This window comes from Gymnoscopelus braueri (assembly GCF_963280865.1).
Source record: "Gymnoscopelus braueri genome assembly, chromosome: 13".
Lineage (NCBI taxonomy): Eukaryota > Metazoa > Chordata > Actinopteri > Myctophiformes > Myctophidae > Gymnoscopelus > Gymnoscopelus braueri.
Window position 1 is genome coordinate 38,489,508 of NC_137615.1, and position 20,259 is coordinate 38,509,766.

The window sequence follows — 20,259 nt, forward strand, 5'->3', positions numbered from 1 at the left end:
TGAGCCAAGAACTCCTGGACCTTCTTGCTAATGTCACGGTTCTCCTCTCTCAGCTCTCTCTGCCACTGGCGCAACTCTTGCACATCTGGACGACCTCTGACCTACATCACATACATGCACGAACGCACACACACACGCACGCAGGTACACACGCACACACTCTTAACATCTTTATTTGAGTTGACATTTGACAAGAATGTCTTGAACACTAACTAGAAAAAGTGCTCCGAGGAGCACAGATCTCCTCCAGGTCAGGTAGGTTATTGTGGGCCAGTAATGTTCGGAATTCGCCAATCAGGATGGAATATAAAAAATCTTACGGATCCGTCTTGATCACTTGACTATAGAGATAATGTGTACCGATTTGTGTGAATTTTTTTTGTGTTTTGCGAAAATCGGCCTCCTGGTGGCGCTATAATAGGGCAATTTTAAAAGAGTGGCATTTTTCCCTCAACATATTGCAAATGTGCGTGCAAAGCTTCACCGCAATCAGACGCTACGTTCATGATTTGCATCATTTTGTTCGAAACGGGCCACTCCTGCAAACTTTAGATGTCAATCTTAGCCAATCAGGATGGAATATGAAAAATCAAACAGATCTGTCTTGATCACATAACTATAGAGATCATGTGTACCGATTTGCGTGAAATTTTGATAAAATCTGAGGAGTAATATAAAAAACTATGTTTTATATAAGTCAGCCTCCTGGTGGCACTATAAAAGTCAGATGTGAAAAATGCAGGTCAAAGGTTTTTCCTTGGCCTCTAGGGAGTGCGCATACAATGTTTTACACTGATTGGTGCAGTTATAAGGAAAAACACGAATCGGCCTGTTATAGCGCCACCATGAGGCTGATTTGAAAAATATCAAGTGGCATTTCTTCCTCGGCCCAGTGGAATGCGTGCAACGTTTTACGGAAATCACACACCGTGTTCATGATTTGTCCATAAATGTGTGTTGCAGAAATCAGCCTCCTGGTGGCGCTATAACAGGCCCATGTGAAAGGTTTGGGGCAGAGGTTCTGCTCTGCCATCCAGGGAGTATGTGTGCACAGTTCCGCTGCCATCAAGCCAACGGTGCGGAGATTAGCTGTTCACAGACAGAATGACGGACGGACTTACGGACGGACGAACGGACGGACGGACAGACAGACGGATAGCAGATGCACACAACACAAGTTTTCATTCTCAGTTCACAGATAAAGGAGGCAGCGGCTCCTCCATATGGCGAGTGGCAATTATCGTAGACACTGAGCAGAATTTTGCCAATGCCTTAACGTGTGGCTTGGCCATACTGTACCTGCAGTCTGCAGTCCTCTCACAACTAGTTTATGGACATTACTGAAGCTTCCAAATATAAACTCCAGCAATTTACATTTGTAACCAAATTAAATAATAGCATCCTTGGAGATGTTGGTACTTTAGGACCGTGTTAAGGAATGTCTCTTCCAGACTGTGGTCGAACATGCATCCCACTTCTAAAATGATCACTTGTCTACTGTCCTTATCAACAACAAATTAGCTGTAACATCTGAAAAGGTAACATATTCACTATTTCACAGGTTGAATATGGTAGTTTAAAACACATGCATGCTTGTAGATTTGGACAGACAATGACACATATGGACATATGCCCTTAACTGATAAATGAACAATTCTATCATGCCTAGCAATGTACATCGCCTTATACACATAGCAGTCATTCAGGATACGTGACAAAGTTTCAGTGACTGAATTATGACTATGGTGCAGACAATGAGGAGAACATTTGTTAAAGTACCAGAGAAAAAGATTGAAGTCTTGTTGGAAGTACTTTTAAAGGTAGGGTAAGTGATATTTTTTGGTTAAAACAAAAAGTATTTTGTTAAAAGGTTAAAGCACTATATTCTGATAGTAATCATTGCTATAGAGTGTTTGTTCAGTAACAGGAGTCTCCCCGTCTCTCCAGCTCTTTAATAAACAGGAAATACATTCTCCGGTAGGTGTCAAAATCTCAGCCAATCAGGAGAAAGTACCCATTTTTAAGCTTCATTTTTATAGCGTTCCAGTTCCAATTTTGCCTGCTCATTTCTTAGTGTCATCACTTCCAATTTCACTTGTTTAATCTATATCCTGATTGAGTTCTCTATCCTGATTGGATAAAATTGGAAATGAAACTGAAACTGAAACGAAAATGCATTTTCTGTTTTATTAAGAGCTGGAGAGACAAGGAGACTCCTTTTACTGAACAAACACTCTATAGCAATGAGCACTATCAGAATATAGAGCTATAACACTTATTTTAACCAAAGAAAATCACTTACCCTACCTTTAATTTGGCTGTAAAAGTGACCACATCAACTGCATAATTCTCCCCTCCCCCCACCCCACACACACACACATGCCCGAGCAGCACATGCATACAGTAAATGCCGATAAACAAACTTCATCAATAATGTAATTGTGCAGCAGATCAATCAATAGTCAACAGTATTGTCTTTAAATTGCTGTGCATGTTGTCCTAATTAACCGTGGTCCCAATGCCAGTGCTGCAAAGAGAGCACACACAGTCAAATACATCCTCAGTGTTCATTTAACTCTGAGAGTGTACGTTTGGTTCCAAATCCTTAACACTTTTAGAGTTACAAATGGATAAATAACACTGAGGATTTTACTGTGAGCAGAGTTTATTGTTAAGTAGAACAGATGGGGCACAAACCTACATACCACACCTGGCTGGAGATTGCTTAATCGTGCGTGTGCATGTGTGTGCATATGTGTGTGTGTGTGTGTGTGTGTGTGTGTGTGTGTGTGTGTGTGTGCGTGTGCGTGTGCGTGTGCGTGTGTGTGTGCGCGTGGGTGTGTGTGTGTGTGTGTGTGTGTGTGTGTGTGTGTGTGTGTGTGTGTGTGTGTGTGTGTGTGTGTGTAAAAGTGTGTGTGGGCACTTTCACATGCTCTTGTATTTTATATGGCTCAGTTGGCAGGATAGTACATAAATGGGTCAAATTTCCTGGCAGATGAATGTTTATAAACTCTGTCTGAATCCTTTATATCTGTCCTGTCACTGGGCTGTTTCACTGCTCTCTTTCCTTTGACTGCCCTGCCACTATTTGTGAGAGAGAGTGAGTGAGTGAGTGAGTGAGTGAGTGAGTGAGTGAGTGTGTGTGTGTGTGTGTGTGTGTGTGTGTGTGTGTGTGTGTGTGTAGTGTACCAGGTATTATTATACTTACGAGGGCTAGATGTCCCCACAAGTATAGTAGAATTTGAGAGATCTAGATAAAAACTAGAGTAATGTTGTTTTCATGGTTAACAAAAGATTTCTGGAGCTAAGACAAATCAGTAAAAGATTCAGGTTAGGTTAAATGTTAGGATTAGGCATTTAGAGGCTAAATTCAGAGGTGGCCGTTAGGTTTAGGCGTTAGGGTTTAGGCTTAGGGTTCTTTGGTAAAAAATTGCATTATTTAAAAAAATAGCCATCCTAAAACATTGCTGTCTTCACAAGCATAGCTATACACACGCATGCACACGCACACGCACACGCACGCACGCACGCACGCACGCACGCACCACACACACACACACACACACACACACACACACACACACACACACACACACACACACACACACACACACACCACACACACACACACACACACACACACACACACACACATAAATTGATTAAATCAATTGAAGAGAAAGAGACCAAGCTCTCTGTGTGTGTGTGTGGAAGGATGCGCGCCTCCGCGCAAGTGGAGCTTACTATGAAACCGTGCTCGGGTTGTCTGTGTGCAGTATTGTGTGCACTGCCTGTGTGCAGCCGCACCCCCATGTGGACAGATCGCAGAGTGCACTACAGTGTGGCTGAAATACGCCTGCCCCTGGGTGACTAATTACACTCCTCTGAGAGAAATATAGCAGGTACAGTCAAAAATAACACATCTTGTGTGTGTGTGTGTGTGTGTGTGTGTGTGTGTCCGTCTGTCTGTGTGCAGTATTGTGTGCACTGCCTGTGTGCAGCCGTGCCCCCATGTGGACAGATCGCAGAGTGCACTACAGTGTAGCTGAAATACGCCTGCCCCTGAGTGACTAATTACACTCCTCTGAGAGATATATGCCTGTGTGCAGCCGCGCCCCCATGTGGACAGATCACAGAGTGCACTACAGTGTGGCTGAAATCCGCCTGCCCTTGGGTGACTAATTACACTCCTCTGAGAGAAATATAGCAGCTACAGTCAAAAATAACACATCTAAAACCATCTACACAAGTTCATCTATTGGGATATCTAAGAATTCTATGTCATTTGTGCATATTTCAGGCCGGATGGCAAGTTGAAAACGCTTTAGTTTGAGGACAGTTTTTGATTTCTTCTTGCTATGTTATTTTCGAGCTGCGTTCGCTTCCCGCGTTCGAGCGTCTTACTTGTGCGTGTGCGTGTGTGTGTATTGCTTTGCTTGTGAAGACAGCAATGTGTGTGTGTAAGGGTTGGGTCACTGTTGGCTAGTGGTTGTGAATGAATAGAATAGAATACATCCCTCACAACCATACTCTCTCTCTTTCCTCTCATCTCAAATCGTCCTCCCTCACTCCTTCTGATGAAGGTGTGCCTTCTCCTTCCATTCCTTCCCTGGCACCTACCGCCTCCCTCCTTCCCTCCCCCCCCCCCCCCCTCCGCCTCCTTCTCTCCTCTCGCCTCCAACTTGTTCATCCCCCAGTCCCTCCTTCTGTGGTAGCAGCGCTAGCCTTTACTGTCGCTAGCGTTTAGTGTTGTTGTGCCTAAAAGTGGGGCTGTTATATAACGTGCAGCCTGTTGAAAGGGGGCTGCGGTACACAATAAAGTCCTGAATGTTCATTTAACTCTGAGGGGGTTCAAAATGAATCAAATGGACCCGTAAGGGTCCATTTGATTCCGTTTGAACCCCCTCAGAGTTAAATGACACTCAGGATATTAAAGAGTAGAGAGGATAAGGCTAGTGGAGGAGGGCCACAATAGTTAATTCAGCGGGTGTCGGAACACGGCAACAGCCTTTCTGCAGACGGGAGATACAATAGAGATGGAAATGAAGGTTGAGCATCAACGTGGGCAAATGCCACAGTTTTGTGTGTGTGTGTGGTCTTTTTTTCCACTTGTGCATCTTCCCTTCTGCATGTGCATTTTGTCTGTGTCAGGCAGAAACGTCATTATGTCCCTGTTTGAATTTTTGTCGCCGTCAATGAGAGCTAATATTTTTTACTGCGTCTACATTTGGAAACCGTTCCACGGCCCAGGGATCAAACCAACCATTAACGATGATGCCACTAACATGCCCCCCCCCCCCCCCTCCACATAAGGGGTGACGAAAGAAATAACAAAAACATGAGCGTGTTTGCGTGCAGCATTTTGAAGCCTGTCTATGTCTATTAGCTCAGGTAGTTAGCGGGGGCGAGGTTTCGTTTTTTTAGGCGACTGAGAGCACATTCTAGCACAGGGAGTGCGACTTCATCTGTGTGTTTGTGTGCTTATGAGAGTGCACACGCACATGAGCCATTCATAGATTATTTCTTTGCTAGTCATCTTTGATAATAATGTTTTGGGTAGAATGTGCACGTTGATGTGCACGTGAGGGGGATGTTTTATTGCACACGTGAGTCAGTCCTCCCTGTACTGTACAGTCAGTGTGTATGTGTGAAGGGTGGGCTTTTCAAGCATCATTACGTTAATGATCAAGACAGTGTTCCGACACTCAGGGGCATGCACGCACACACACACACACACACACACACACACACACACACACACACACACACACACACACACACACACACACACACACACACACACACACACACACACACACACACACACACACACACACACACACAATGTGCCTCACATAAACACTACACAATCCCCTCAACCTGTATACTTCATCTTCCTAACTAGAAAGTACTGTGTAAGCAAGTTCTTAAAGGGAAAATCCACCCTAAAACTGAATAGACATTGTGCTATCTCAGTGATCTAAGTCAATATCTACAACCATAGACAACGATCTCATAAGCTGGAAGTCAGAGCTGCAAAACTTGTGAATATGAATTCATGAGATCATCAGGTTACAAATCCTGGCGCTGGTCCATAGAACAACTCCCAGCCCACTCCCAGCCAACTACCCATATACCACACCATGGTGTGGTATATGGGTACCATATACCACACCATGGTGTGGTATATGGGTACCATGGTGTGGTATATGGGTATTTAACAACTTAAACCCTTGGCTATATACATCATTGAACCCAGGGCTCTATATATATATATTATTTTTTTATATTATATCACCTAGCATTTAGATTTAATGCTTGGTTCTTGGTTTACCTATCCTAGATTACTGAGGCAATACCATGTCTCTATGCATTTGATGTATTACCTTGTGTTTACCTTGCTTACTGTAAATCGGTCTGGATTAAGAGCATCTGCTAAATTGTATGCTAGGCCCCTTCCTTTTTACCTCTACACCAAAATATCTACATGCTCACAACGCAACACGTTGTGTGCTTGCAGATCGGCTATTTTAGCGTTGGCCAATCTATGTAGATTGGCTATTTTGGTGCAGGCTTATGTTCACTGAATATTTGCCTATTATGAAATTCCCAGAATAGGGATGGTAAGATTTGGATGCAATATCTCAAACAAGTCATGATGCTGTGATTTCCAGCTTGGGGACATCATTGTGTATGTTTGTAGATATTGACTTAACAGTACAACAACAGTGGAATAGCACAAATCAATTCTGCTTTAGGGTGGATTTTCTCAGGAGCACGGGTGCACATTGTAGACCTTATACTGTAGCGGTGGATATATGGATATACTGCATGTGTAGGGCCTCAGTCCTTCTCTGCAGTGTATCAAATCCAGGAATCGTGGTATGGATAGGGGGCATTAGGGCTAAGTAACGCCTTAGGCCACTGTATGTCCTGAGAGTCTGTGCTACATCAACATCAGCGTCACTGCACATGGTCCATCACTGACTTTACAGTGGGCAAATCATCTTAGATCACCCATCACACCATGGCCTACAAAGGGGACCAACTAGTGCATTCCCAAGACCATTCAGCTGGAATCACAGACCCAGTTCCCCTGCTCTCTGTGTGTGTGTGTGTGTGTGTGTGTGTGTGTGTGTGTGTGTGTGTGTGTGTGTGTGTGTGTGTGTGTGTGTGTGTGTGTGTGTGTGTGTGTGTGTGTGTGTGTGTGTGTGTGTGTGTTCTCTGGCTTGTGTCAAGGCTGGAGAATACTCTCAACACAATGCCCCACTTTTCAACAAAGAGTAAGCCTGCACCAGTAACCCTCCTCAGACATGTAGGACTTGTGAGACACCACCCTGAAAAACTAAGATAAGTCCAATAACAGCATGACCTCGCTGTCCACTGTTTAGTGTTTAGCTATCGATAGTTGTGTGCTCGCTGCAGCAGCAGCGAGCACACTATAGATATCTTCACTATTTCTTTCTCTCCCAAAAGTATGGCACCTAACTACTCCTACATACTTTCACTCAGAAACTCCATTCAAACTGTAAAAAATCCAGCTTACTGTGGACATCTATGCTTGTACTTTTCTTTTTGAAATAATTTGTAAATATTTTAAATATTTAACTTTAAACACCCCAAAAAGTCTGTGGGAAAGTCAATGTTATTTCAACTGAAAGCCCCTTTTTCTTTCACTTGAGATGAGAAATGCCCCATGTTTTCATAAAGTCACTGCGGCCGCATTTTTTACACTACAGATATGTTTTTTACATCACCAAGTTCGCACAGGTCTGCTCTCCAATTTAATCCAAAGGTCTAAGCTGTGTGATGTATACATTTTAAGTTAAGACCATTAATATAAACCAATGTCTCTCTTCACTCTAGCACTCTAGCAATCAGTACACCTGGTGTTAGCTAGCTTGTCAGTCATTGGCTGCTCTGTGGTGCTGCAAAGTAACTAAGTATATTTACTCAAGTACTATGCAAGTGCTTACAATGCACAGTTTAATTTTGAGGTACTTTTATTTTCCTTTCCATTTTTGTTACTTCTACTCCACTACAATTACAGCATATGACAGATATACAAAATACAAAACCTAAAGTAACCACACACAGCCGATCTACAATGTGACGCAATATGAGCTTGTAGATCTGCTATTTTCTGAAAATTTGAGTACTTTTACTTTGGTCTCAAAGTATATGTTGATGCTAAAACGTTTGTACACTGCAAGCTCCAAAACTCCCAACCCCCCCCCCCCCCCCGCCACACACACACACACACACCCCCCATACTTCACCACCACACCACATGACATACCCCCCTCTGTCATACTTTGACTATTCGAAAAAAGCCGATCTACAATGTGATGCGTTGGGAGCTTGTAGATCTGCTATTTTCGAAAAAGCTCGACAGTCTTTGGAAAGTTTAACCTCACACAACTCCCCACAACCCATACCCCCCCCCCACACACACACGGACACATACACACACACTGTAAACCATTTGAATTTGTACTTTTTATAACTACAGTTTTTTGGCTTTAAAGCGAGCCCACATTGTTTCTTTATAGGAACAATATTTTCTAGTTACTGTGTGCAGTCTGTGAACGAAGCCACACAAATCACAATGTGGTGTTCCTTGGTGAAGCCAAACTACAGGGGCTGGATGCATGTCGTGGGCATTTGAACTAGTGCACCGATGGTCGGACAAATGGAAATAGCCATCTTTATAAATGCTTCACCAATAACAATACCAAGTGCTTCACAAGGGGGGTATTTCTATTTCTAGACTTTCAGCTATGACCTAAACTCTCAAGATAGATTTTCTATTTTCCCCACATGGTCTTCTTCCATGACAGTGGGATGGACTATATGAGCCTATACCTCTACAGGAAACAATGAGAGAATTCACCATGCATCTCAAAGTTTGCCGGATTGTAGCCATGAGCAAATCTTCCACGTGCTGTCTTGATCCTGTTTCTTCTTTAGTCGTTCAGAAGGTCTTTAATAGAATTTCAAACACCATCATAAATATTAATAAACATTCCTTGAAAAGGTGTTTTTTTCTGAATTCCTTCCAAACTGCTGTTGTGAAACCTCTTTTGAAGAAGTCTAATTTAGAGTTCTAAGCAATACACACCCATATCAAACCTCTGGGTTCTTCTTGATTTTAAGTGCAGCATTCAATGTAATGGACCATGAAATCCTCATAAATCACCTCAAGGGCTGCCAGTGTGTGTTATAAGCTGGTCCCGAATATACATTATGGGAAGAACATGTGTCAGACAAATATCATGACATAACTTTTGGTGTTGCACAATGGCGCTGCCTTGGGCCTTTGCTGTTCTCACTAAATGCTTCTACTAGGTGATGTAATCACAATAAACAGATGAGTAATAACTTTCTAAAATTAAATAAGGAGGACAGAAATATTATTAGTTGGCCCCAAAGGAAAAAAAGGGCTAAAAGGCAAAAACAATACTTGGCAACCCGACTCCCTTGATCAAACCAGAAGTAACAAGCCTAGTTGTTATTTTAGACTCTTATTTGAGTTTTAAGTCCCATACAAAGTGACCAAAATAGCATTCTTTCATCTGAGAAATATTCAGAAGAACTACCACTCCTATACTGAAAAACAAATTCAAGCTTTCATCTCAAGTAGCACTGCTGCAATGCATTTTTGTGTCTATTTAAAAAGTCTGGTGAAAGGTATAAAGTGAACACATCACTCCAGTCTCAGCTAGACTACAATCACCGCCGGCTCCCTTTGTCTTCCAGAATCGATTTTAAAGTCATTCTACTTGTTTATAAAGCTCTCAACGGGTTAGGGCCAGCATGCATCATAGACTCCCTGTGGTCTTCCAAACTGCAAAACTGTAAATTGTTTTCTCCTTCACGAGCCCTCTTAGATCCCCTACTGCAAGCTTGCTAGATATGCATAACCATACATTAACCACTTGAACCCTAGCATCCCTATTCTGGGAGCAACATTTGCTAAAAAAAATAGCAGATCTACAATCTCACAACTCACACGTTGTTTTGCGTTTTTACAAATTTGAAAAGACATTTTCAAAATTGAGACATATTTTTTTTGTTGTTGAAGATTTTAGAAAATGTTCACCTATGATGACATGCCCAAAATAAGGACACCAGGGTTAATGTAGTTAAACTATAAGCCTCCCACTCTCTTCCCGGCAGCAAGTCTAAAACTCCCATCGATATCTTAATTGGATGCTCTATTTATTACACTGCTACAGCACTACAGTACCTCAGCCCAACTGGACTAGAATGGTCTGAGAGCGAGGTCGCAGAGATCAGTGATGTGTGTGTGTGTGTGTGTGTGTGCACACACCATACAGTAGCAGGCATGGATGAGTGGATTATAACCAGGATAAGGCACAGAGTATAAAGAAGATTATGTAATATGTTTAGAGCTAGTGTCTCTTTCGAGTGCTACGAGAGTGAGGCAGTAGACAATAGCGCTGTCTGGGTCGGCGATGTGGACTCTGGTCCAGCCTGTGTTTCCATTGTGGCTCATCTTTAGAACACAACATATTGCATTGACAGAGTTGAATAAGGGATGGAGAAAAACATCCCCTTGCTACAAAAAATACCCTCCCTCTGATCGTTCTTGGTCCCGATCTATCTCACACACACACACACACACACACACACACACACACACACACACACACACACACACACACACACACACACACACACACACACACACACACACACACACACACACACACACACACACACACACACACACACTGCAGTCGGCGCTGCGTCAGGCAGGTTACATAACAGCAGAGACTGAACAAGAGAGAGATGGAGGGAGGAAAAAGAAAACAAGAAAAGGGAAATGGAAGATAACATGGTACCATGGGGAGCGTGTGATGGATGGATTGACAGTAGGAGGTGAGAGAGAGTGGGAACAGAGGAAAACATTATTGATGTAAACCCACAATCCACAAGCTGTTGAGTCACAAACAGCCACACGTTTACTTATACATACCAGAGAGAGAGAGAGAGAAAGAAAGAAAGAAAGAAAGAAAGAAAGGGGAGCAGTGTGTGTGTGTGTGTGTGTGTGTGTGTGTGTGTGTGTGTGTGTGTGTGTGTGTGTGTGTGTGTGTGTGTGTGTGTGTGTGTGTGTGTGTGTGTGTGTGTGTGTGTGTGTGTGTGTGTGTGTGTGTGTGTGCGCGTGCGTCTCCTCCCACACACTTCCTCGGTTCAGAGTTGTGTCTTGCTGGGTCTGTTGTCCTGGGCTGGTACTGTTACGGTTTGTTTACAGCCAGCACAGTAACACAGCAGCAGCGACACAGTCCAATGACTCAGTCCCCATCCAAAATATCCTTTACCCCGTTATGACGGGTCACTGATGCAGGCTGTACCCTGCATTAATGATCCTCAACCCTGGTCTCTGACCGCGTTCCTGACCCCCAGACAAATCCATAACCTCCCCAATGTCTCTCTCACTCTAGAGTCACCTCTACAGTGCATCAGACACAGAGTTAAGGCGGTATTTCTCTCCCTCCCTAGAGTCACCTCTGAAGGACATTCAAACAGTTAGTTAAGGCGGTATTTCTCTCGCATCCTAATCCAAGCCCCTCTCTACAGCATCAGCCCTCATCCACTCAATTCATTTCCGCTTCCCTTCCATTCATCTATGCTTCTATCCACCCCTCCATCCAAAAATAGTACAAATATACTCTGAGGTTTATGAAACCGCAGCCTCCCAATCACCCCCGCCCACAAATCCCTGGTGTTGTGAGGCTGCAATGCCATCAGTTGTCATGTTGTGAACCTCAATTCAGCCTAAACACAGTGGGGAAGCCAAGCAAGCAGCCGGCTCAACGCCGCTCTCTGGTGGTAGAAGTGGGACCGTTTTGCCACTACACTATTCTCCTAAAAAGACAAAATGTTGCCCCTGTTGGAAGAATAAGCTCCACCCGCAAGCAAGCACACATACTGTACTACACTATTTCATTTCTCAGATCACTTGAAAGGAACATCATTCTTCATGTCACTCCAGCAGGCATGCTTTGCTCGGTAGCTTACACAGCAGGAGGCTTTGTGTGATCTACATTTTCCTTGAGGGTGGATAAGAGATGATAGAAAACAGCAAACATTTGTGCTGTGACAAAAAAAACTATACCCTTCCCTTCACTAAACAAACAAACAAATGTACACACTGTACAGTATACATACTTATATCACAGTACAGAGCACTTCATTCCATAACACCCACTCAGGAAGGAATTAAGCTCAGCATTACTGATGACATAAAAAAGCATCAAATTAAAATGCATGCCAAGCGGGGAAAAAAAGAGCTTTTCCAACCCGACAGGGATTATGCAGTGAGCCCTTTACAGAGACGTAACTGTTGGCCAACACTGCGTAAAGTCACTGGTTGTAAACTGCCAGCCCCGCATGATGTAATGTTCCATATTGGATGTGTAGATTTTGAACAGTTGGACCTACTACAGACATTGTAGCGGGTGATCTTCAGATTATGCTTCAGTATGCAAATATCACGATACTGTATGTATGTCAACTGAAATAGGTTGTTATAATGTTTTATCATCATTCTCCCAGAGTCTGGAAAGGATCATCGTTTTCACTGACCTATGCAGGACCTAACCACTTTTGTTGTTTTCACAAATAGTGAAAATAGTTGATCTGCAAGATCACAATAACACTCACTAACACATGTGTTTTTGTCCAGCCTACCTTGTATCCCCTCCAGAAAGCCTGGATGAGGAGAGCAGCCTCATCCTCCGTCAGTAACAGAGATAGAGGGATGGGAGGCCTGGGACTGTGGAGAGACAGGGAGAGACATGTGACCGGAGAGAAGGATGATAAGTGAAGTCACTGTTACTTCATAAGGACAGAAAATACTGCTGCAGTTTAGGGGACGAGCCAGTGTCACTGACCATATTCACATGGCGGACATTTTGCTCTTGCATTGTACTTGGGGGGTGTGGCAAAATGGCCGGCGTTTGAATGTGGACGATAACGTGTGTATTTGTGTGTGTGTGTGTGCTACTGTATGTATTGTGAACAAGCATCCACACACAAATTTTCATGCACAGATCGTCCATTTATGTTATAGACCAGTGGTTCTCAACCTTTTCAGGCCGGGACCCCCCACAATAATCATATTTGAACTGGGGACCTCCCACCCTGATAAGCACTTGGCATTGTAGGAGTTGAGGCATTACATTTAGTTTGACTCGGTTCCACAGATAAATATATGATAGCCAAATATAATAGCCGATATACAAGCTCACAACGCCTCGCGTATTTGTATGAGGTATTGCTTTTATGGTTTTTTTTACTATGCTGTATTTTATGAGGTCTTTATGATGTTATTTTGAATGGAAAGCACTTTGGGTCAACTCCTGTTGTTTTTAAATGTGCTATACAACCCCCCCCCCCCCAAATCAGGTTGAGAACCCCTCCCAGCAAGCACAGTCAGGACCCGGACCAATCAGTGACGTCTCGATTGGGGCTAGATCAAGTCAAACCAAGACAAGTCAGATCTGGCCCAGAATATCACCTGATTTCAACCAAAATTAATCCTGACCACAAAAACGTCACTTCCAGGACGTCATCTAAACACATTTCTCATCACCCAAAATTGCTGTCCAAATGTCCATATGATGTCCCGGTGATGACGTCCTGTAAATGACGTAAAGATCATCCCCATATGGGCTGTGATCTGGCCTAGTCCTGAACGTCACCGGGGTGATGACCGGGCGTCATCATAACGTCATCATGACGTCATTGTGCTTGCTGGGCTGTTATAGACTATACTATACATATTATGGTCACTTACTGTACACTGAGCCAGTGCTTGACAAAAGGGATGTCATGGAGTTTCACAGGGCTCTGGCCCTCCCTGTGGGAGCTGTGGCTATGGGATGAATAAAGACACAACAATAGAGGTTTTTGGATCAGATATTGATTCCAATATGGGGTTGTGAAAGATAGGAAATCATGAAAAGAACTGGTAACACACTGTTTCATTCGTGGATTGGGACAATAGCTCTGATAATATTTAGATTTTTCAAACAAGAATTAATCACCAATGTTTTCCGCCAAAAATGATTTTTTTTTAAAAGAAGAGGCTCTGAAGAACATCGGCCCGGGTACATTGGTGATTGAGCTTTAGATGAGGTGAGTGCATGTTTAAAATATGTCTACTGTGAAGTTCTGTACAATACACGTATTTTCGTCTGTACATAAAAAAAAGAAAGAAAAAGAAGCATATGTACTGTATACTTGGCCCTGGCTAAGAACACCCTACCCTATATGCTGAATAAAAAAAGAAAGAAAAACTAGAAAAAGTGCTCCTCGGAGCACAGGTCTCCGCCAGGTCAGGTAGGTTATTGTGGCCTCCTGGTGGCGCTATAATAGGCCAATGTGAAAAGGGGTGCCATTTCTTCTTAGGCCTTGCATTCATGATTTGACACTGCATTCATGATTTGACACTGCATTCATGATTTGAGGTATTTTGTTCCAAAAATGTGTTTTGCTAAATTAGACCTGCTGGTGGCGCTATAACAGGCCAATGTGAAAAGGGTGGCATTTCTTCCTGGGCCTAGTGGTAATGTGTATGCACAATTTCGAGGAAATCGCATGCTGCGTTGATGATTTGAGGCATTTTGTTCAAAACGAACCATTCCTGCAAACTTTGGAAGCCAATCTTAGCCAATCAGGATGGAATATGGAAAATCGGACAGATCCATGTTGATCACATGACTATAGAGATACTGTGTACCGATTTGCGTGATGTTTGGATAAAATCTGTAAGAGTAATATAAAAAAGGAGTTTTGCACAAATCGGCCTCCTGGTGGCGCTATAACAGGCCCATGTGAAAAATGTGGTGCAGAGGTTCTGAATTGGCATCCAGGGAGTGTGTGTGCACAGTTTCGCAGCGAGCGGGCCAACGGTGCCGGAGATTAGCTGTTCACAGACAGATGGACACACGGACGGACACATGGACGGACGGACAGGGTGCAAAACATACTCTCTCGCCATGCCTTTCGGCCTGGCGGAGACAAAAATGAGGTGAGTGCAGGACTTACTTGTACAACCACTCGGTAAGGAAATCACATGGGTTGAACGCTGTTCTTCTCTGAAACCAGAAGGAAAGTAATCAAAGGACTGCAATATGCAACTATTCAATAGACTTAAGAAAATAAATCAAATGGCAGTAGTATGGTAAGAAATAGTACAAATAACAATGTTAACTGAGAATATTGTATGCTTCTTTTTTATTACTACAAACAAAGATAAAGGTCCAACAAGGATTACAATTAGTAGAAATTCTGATCAAATAGAATACAAAACAATAAGATAGTGTTTTATTCTGCAGCAGAACAGTGGGCCAGATTGTTGAACAGGTCATACTGTATGTGCACAGGGAACAGTGGGCCAGATTGTTGAACAGGTCATACTGTATGTGCACAGGGAACAGTGGGTCAGATTGTTGAGCAGGTCATACTGTATGTGCACAGGGAACAGTGGGCCAGATTGTTGAGCAGGTCATACTGTATGTGCACAGGGAACAGTGGGCCAGATTGTTGAACAGGTCATACTGTATGTGCACAGGGAACAGTGGGTCAGATTGTTGAGCAGGTCATACTGTATGTGCACAGGGAACAGTGGGTCAGATTGTTGAGCAGGTCATACTGTATGTGCACAGGGAACAGTGGGTCAGATTGTTGAACAGGTCATACTGTATGTGCACAGGGAACAGTGGGTCAGATTGTTGAACAGGTCATACTGTATGTGCACAGGGAACAGTGGGCCAGATTGTTGAACAGGTCATACTGTATGTGCACAGGGAACAGTGGGTCAGATTGTTGAACAGGTCATACTGTATGTGCACAGGGAACAGTGCGGACCTGGAAACACTGCTGTCGCTCAGCCTCTTTCAACATGGCTTCCAACCCAGGCAGCAACACTGGAAAAACACTCTCCTCCAAATACCTGGTGATCGGACCTAGCGCACGCACACACGCGCACACACACACACACACACACACACACAGGGGATATATTGTGGCTTTATCTGATGATGTGAAGTGTAATCATGAACGAACTGAGCTCAAATGACAGCAACCGAGAGATAGGGGTAGAAAGAGAGAGAGGGGGGGGGGGGATTGTGCATCTCAGTGTGTGTATGGAAGAAACCAGAATAATTACAGTAGGAATGAGAGGAGAGGAGAGGAGAGGGTGATCAGGCTGGATCTTCTTATGTCTATCTCATCCCTCTTCCCCAAGGTTAAGGTCAAATGATTGCATATGATTCCTATTTAGTTAGTTGTTGATGGAACCTGGCCTGTTATTTCAGCTCATCGCTCAGGAACTCAGGAATACACACTGATGTCATTCAGGCCTTCCAAGTGATGGAGAGAGATCAAAATATGCCTTATATCATACAGTATTATCTCTCATGCCCCCACCTTAAAAATGTTAAGATCAACAAAGTTGAAAATGTAATGTTACCACCAACACTGGCTTCACTATTTGGACATCTGATTATAAGCAAACATTTTCAGAATATTCCAAAATAGCTGTTGTGAGCTTTTCACTATTCGTCGTGAGATGACCAATAATGTATAACTATGACCAATGCATGTGCTGTGACCATTGACCAATGTATATACTTTGTTAAACATGCTTTCTTACTCTCGCTGCCAAACTTATTTCTTTGCTATTGTTTATAAATGCTGCTAGTCAAACAGGAAACAAAACATTTTACTAAGCACTTGTATATAACAAGATGTAACACAACAAAACACAAATTCTTGAATATAGGGCTTAAGCGGTTATACTTGCCTAAATAACAGATCTTCAAGCGGAATAGACAGCAGCAGTCATTCATATGAACAGACAGCAACATTGCTAGCGTACACAGCTGTATGAAGTATCCAGCAGAGCCAGGTGATGTAAACTTACGTTCATGGAGTTGTGGTGGGGTCATAATGTCTACTGCCACAGGTGGGAGACTGTGACTTGCTGTAGGTGGGCGTTTTTCCAAGATGGAGTACCCAGCCAGAGCAGGGTGGCAGAGCAGAGGGTCAAAGCTCTTCAAGGGGTCATCGTCCACAAAAACCTGATGAGACCCATGACCATCACCATACACAATGTATCTATTTGTAAGCATAGAAATGTAACCAAATGGACCATCTCAGAGCAGTGGTGTAGAGTAACTAAGTACATGTACTCAAGTACTGTACTTATGTACAATTTTGAGGTATTTTTTACTTTACTGGAGTATTTCCAATTTTCTGTACTTTTACCTCTACTCCACTGCATCTCGGAAGCAAATTTTATACTTTTACTCCATTATAATTATTTGAAAACTTTAGTTACTAGTTACTTTATAGATTTAGATTATTATCACAAAACATACATTAACCACTTCAGCTCTGTATACATTTCGGCCATTTGAAAATAGCCGATCTACAAGCTTAAAATGCGTGGCATTGTAAGCTTGTAGATCTGCTATTTACAAAAGATTTGTATACATTTGAAAACGTATGAAATGGGACATTTACTTTATTTAGAAAAGACATTGAAACAGTACATGGTAGTACAATTCACAATACAAGGTCCTCTAAAACGGATCGCTCATAAAAGCACAATGGCTTATTTAAATTGAGATCCCCATGCTGCCTCTGGTGTTATGATTGTGGACTTCATTTACGTTTTTGAAGTTTTTGACAGGTACAACATGGGTATCCTAATGTTATGGTGTATCTTGTAGAGCAGGCCCATTGCAAGTTGCTGTACTCTGTCCTCAACCCTGAGCCATCCAACCCTAGCTAAATGAGCAGGGGTTAGATGGGTTGCATGTTTGAGGCCAAGAAGTAGCCTTACCAGTTTGTTTTGGGATGTCTGGAGCCTTGATTTTAAGGCCTTAGTGGTGTTGTGATAGCATGAGAAGCATGCATACAAATACTTTTTTACTTTTACTCAAGTCATTTTTGAATTCCGGAGTTTTACTTCTAACACAATATTTCTACATTGCAGTATTGATACTTTTACTCAAGTAAAAAAATTTAGTACTTTTTCCACCACTGTCTCAGAGTTAAATGAACACGAGGATTTTACTGAGTTTACAGATTTACAGAAATCATGTAACCATGATGAGTTCTGCCTTACAGAATGATCTATATATTAATTGTATAATATATTTGGACAGTTGGATAATGATATACAGACCTTAGCTGTAGTCAGTCCATAGAAGACAGGGGTATGTTTGCTGGCACTGTACTGTGAAACCTGACTGCTCACAGAACCACAGTCTGTCCATGAAGAGTCTGGATGACATGGCTGTTCAGCTTCATACTCTTCAAAGTGATAGGATAGCATTATTATCACAACAATGTTTAGCCGTTTTATTTACCACGGTCATTAAAGTTGATCGCCTTTAATGCCTTACCTTCACACACTTCTTGCCACAAGGATTTCTTAGCGCCGATGATCTTTGCCATTTTCAGCTCAATAGGAGTTGCCATGGACGCACTGGTTGCCCAGGAAGACAACCACCGATGCCAGATTTTGTGAGAGAAATAAGCAGCCAGGTCTATGAAAACAAGCCCAAAAGAAGCGACCACATTGCGATGCGACGCGTTGAGAGCTTGTAGATCTGCTATTTTCAATAAGCTCTTGAAAAGAAAAAGTGAAATTTTGAATATATTCTAAAAATAATTTCAGATGGGGTCTGCAGATAAATACATTAATTTGGGCATGCAATTTGGGCATGCAACTGTTTTAGAACTGGTTTAAACTAAGCTTAAAAAGAAAATTGGAAGCAAGTGCACTTTAAAAACAAGCCCAAAAAACAGCAACCACACATTTTTACAAGCAACTTCACAGAAAAACAACCCCAAAATCGTTCTTAATAAGCAGACCTGGCAACACTGAAGACGACGATCTTTTTTAGAACGCTGACAACGTGGTGACGTCATGACGTTCGCTGTTTACGAGGGAAGCAGAGCCTGCAAAGTATCCATTCTAAGATTCACCACTAGATGGCAGCATAGTGGCGAACATGTCTCCTCTGCACTCTACCAGAATCCAGAAAGTCCCTTGTCAGTTCAGTGGCTGAATTGCAATAATGCCAAATCTCATCCAAGTTAACCACTAATTCGACCAAAATGGAATGCTTAGTTTATAAATCAAGTGCAGTTGCCACGATTATAACCAGCAGCATAAAATATAAGACACTTTTTTGAATCTCTGCCACAGATGTTATTCCAACAATAAAGGCTTCAAATAAAAGGGCAGAAAAGTTTTATGAAAATATGACATTCATCGTAAGTTCTCAAAATTAAATTCTTTATTGGAATAATTTCCAAAGCAGTTAAGCTATCTCATGACAGCAAAACAAAAATAACAATTTATCTAAAGACAAAATAAAATACAAATTACTGTCCAAAGATGGTTCCAAAACGCACTGAATAGCATTTGACAAAATATACATTGCACAAAGTCCTATCTTGTGGTAACTAATTGCCCTATTAATAAATACAACCATGATCAACATATTTTTACATTCCATTTTCGACTTCTTGGTCTCAAAATCGGTAACTAGACCTCTTTATTTTTAATACCACAAATTATTTAGACTTGTGCAACAAACCTCTTTAGTTATTACAGTGCATCCTTTGATGTTCTCACCCCGCCCCCCCAAAACAAAAATACAATAACAAAACAAAACCAATACGCATACAATGAGTAATAATATAAATCATAGTTAACGGTGGTAGTAATATAATAAAACAATAACAAATGACGGGGTGCACCCTTTTTGTAAAGCAACACTGATAGAAGCAAATATCAAAAAGGACCAACTATCAACAATGAAATATACAGATTACATTCGTTCAGGGTTGTGTGTGAACAGAGGGAGTCCTAGTGACGAGGACGTTTACGACTGCAGAGAAAAAGGGACAAAAGCCATCCCACACCGTTTCAGAACGATGTCGAACAATCTAAAAATGACTACAGGGCTGGCTGTAGACTTTGACCTTTCACTGATGAGATCCAGACCTAAAGCCAAATTCAGTGATTCTCAACGTTTTCATTTCAAGGACCACCAGTTTGACATGCATTAGGCCACGGACTCCCATTTGATACCATTCTTGGGACCCCCAATCTACACTGTAAACTCCACAGTGTTAATTTAACTCTGAGAGTGTACAATGGGAACCAAATGTCCATTTGGTGGCCTAATGTGAACAAGAGCTGAG

The 20,259-nt window shown here is 42.3% G+C and overlaps 1 protein-coding gene and 1 long non-coding RNA gene across 2 annotated transcripts in view; both read right to left on the bottom strand.

Moving 5' to 3' along the window:
* Positions 1-18,523, bottom strand: part of iqck (IQ motif containing K) — a gene marked incomplete at its 3' end in the record, with an annotated part of 20,121 nt that extends 1,598 nt beyond the window's left edge. Inside the window, exons 1-8 of the mRNA XM_080448302.1 lie at positions 18,447-18,523; positions 18,227-18,354; positions 16,958-17,114; positions 15,901-15,998; positions 15,079-15,128; positions 13,826-13,903; positions 12,718-12,802; positions 13-101 (exon numbers count right to left, since the gene is read on the bottom strand). Of these exons, the coding sequence (XP_080304428.1) occupies positions 13-101; positions 12,718-12,802; positions 13,826-13,903; positions 15,079-15,128; positions 15,901-15,998; positions 16,958-17,114; positions 18,227-18,354; positions 18,447-18,522 (761 nt within the window). The 5' untranslated portion in view covers position 18,523. The remainder of the gene's footprint in view (positions 1-12; positions 102-12,717; positions 12,803-13,825; positions 13,904-15,078; positions 15,129-15,900; positions 15,999-16,957; positions 17,115-18,226; positions 18,355-18,446) is intronic.
* Positions 18,524-19,323: 800 nt separating this feature from the next.
* LOC308097945 overlaps positions 19,324-20,259 on the bottom strand; it is a 435,438-nt gene continuing 434,502 nt past the window's right edge. The window contains exon 2 of the long non-coding RNA XR_013934247.1: positions 19,324-20,165. This is a non-coding gene — a long non-coding RNA (uncharacterized lncRNA). The remainder of the gene's footprint in view (positions 20,166-20,259) is intronic.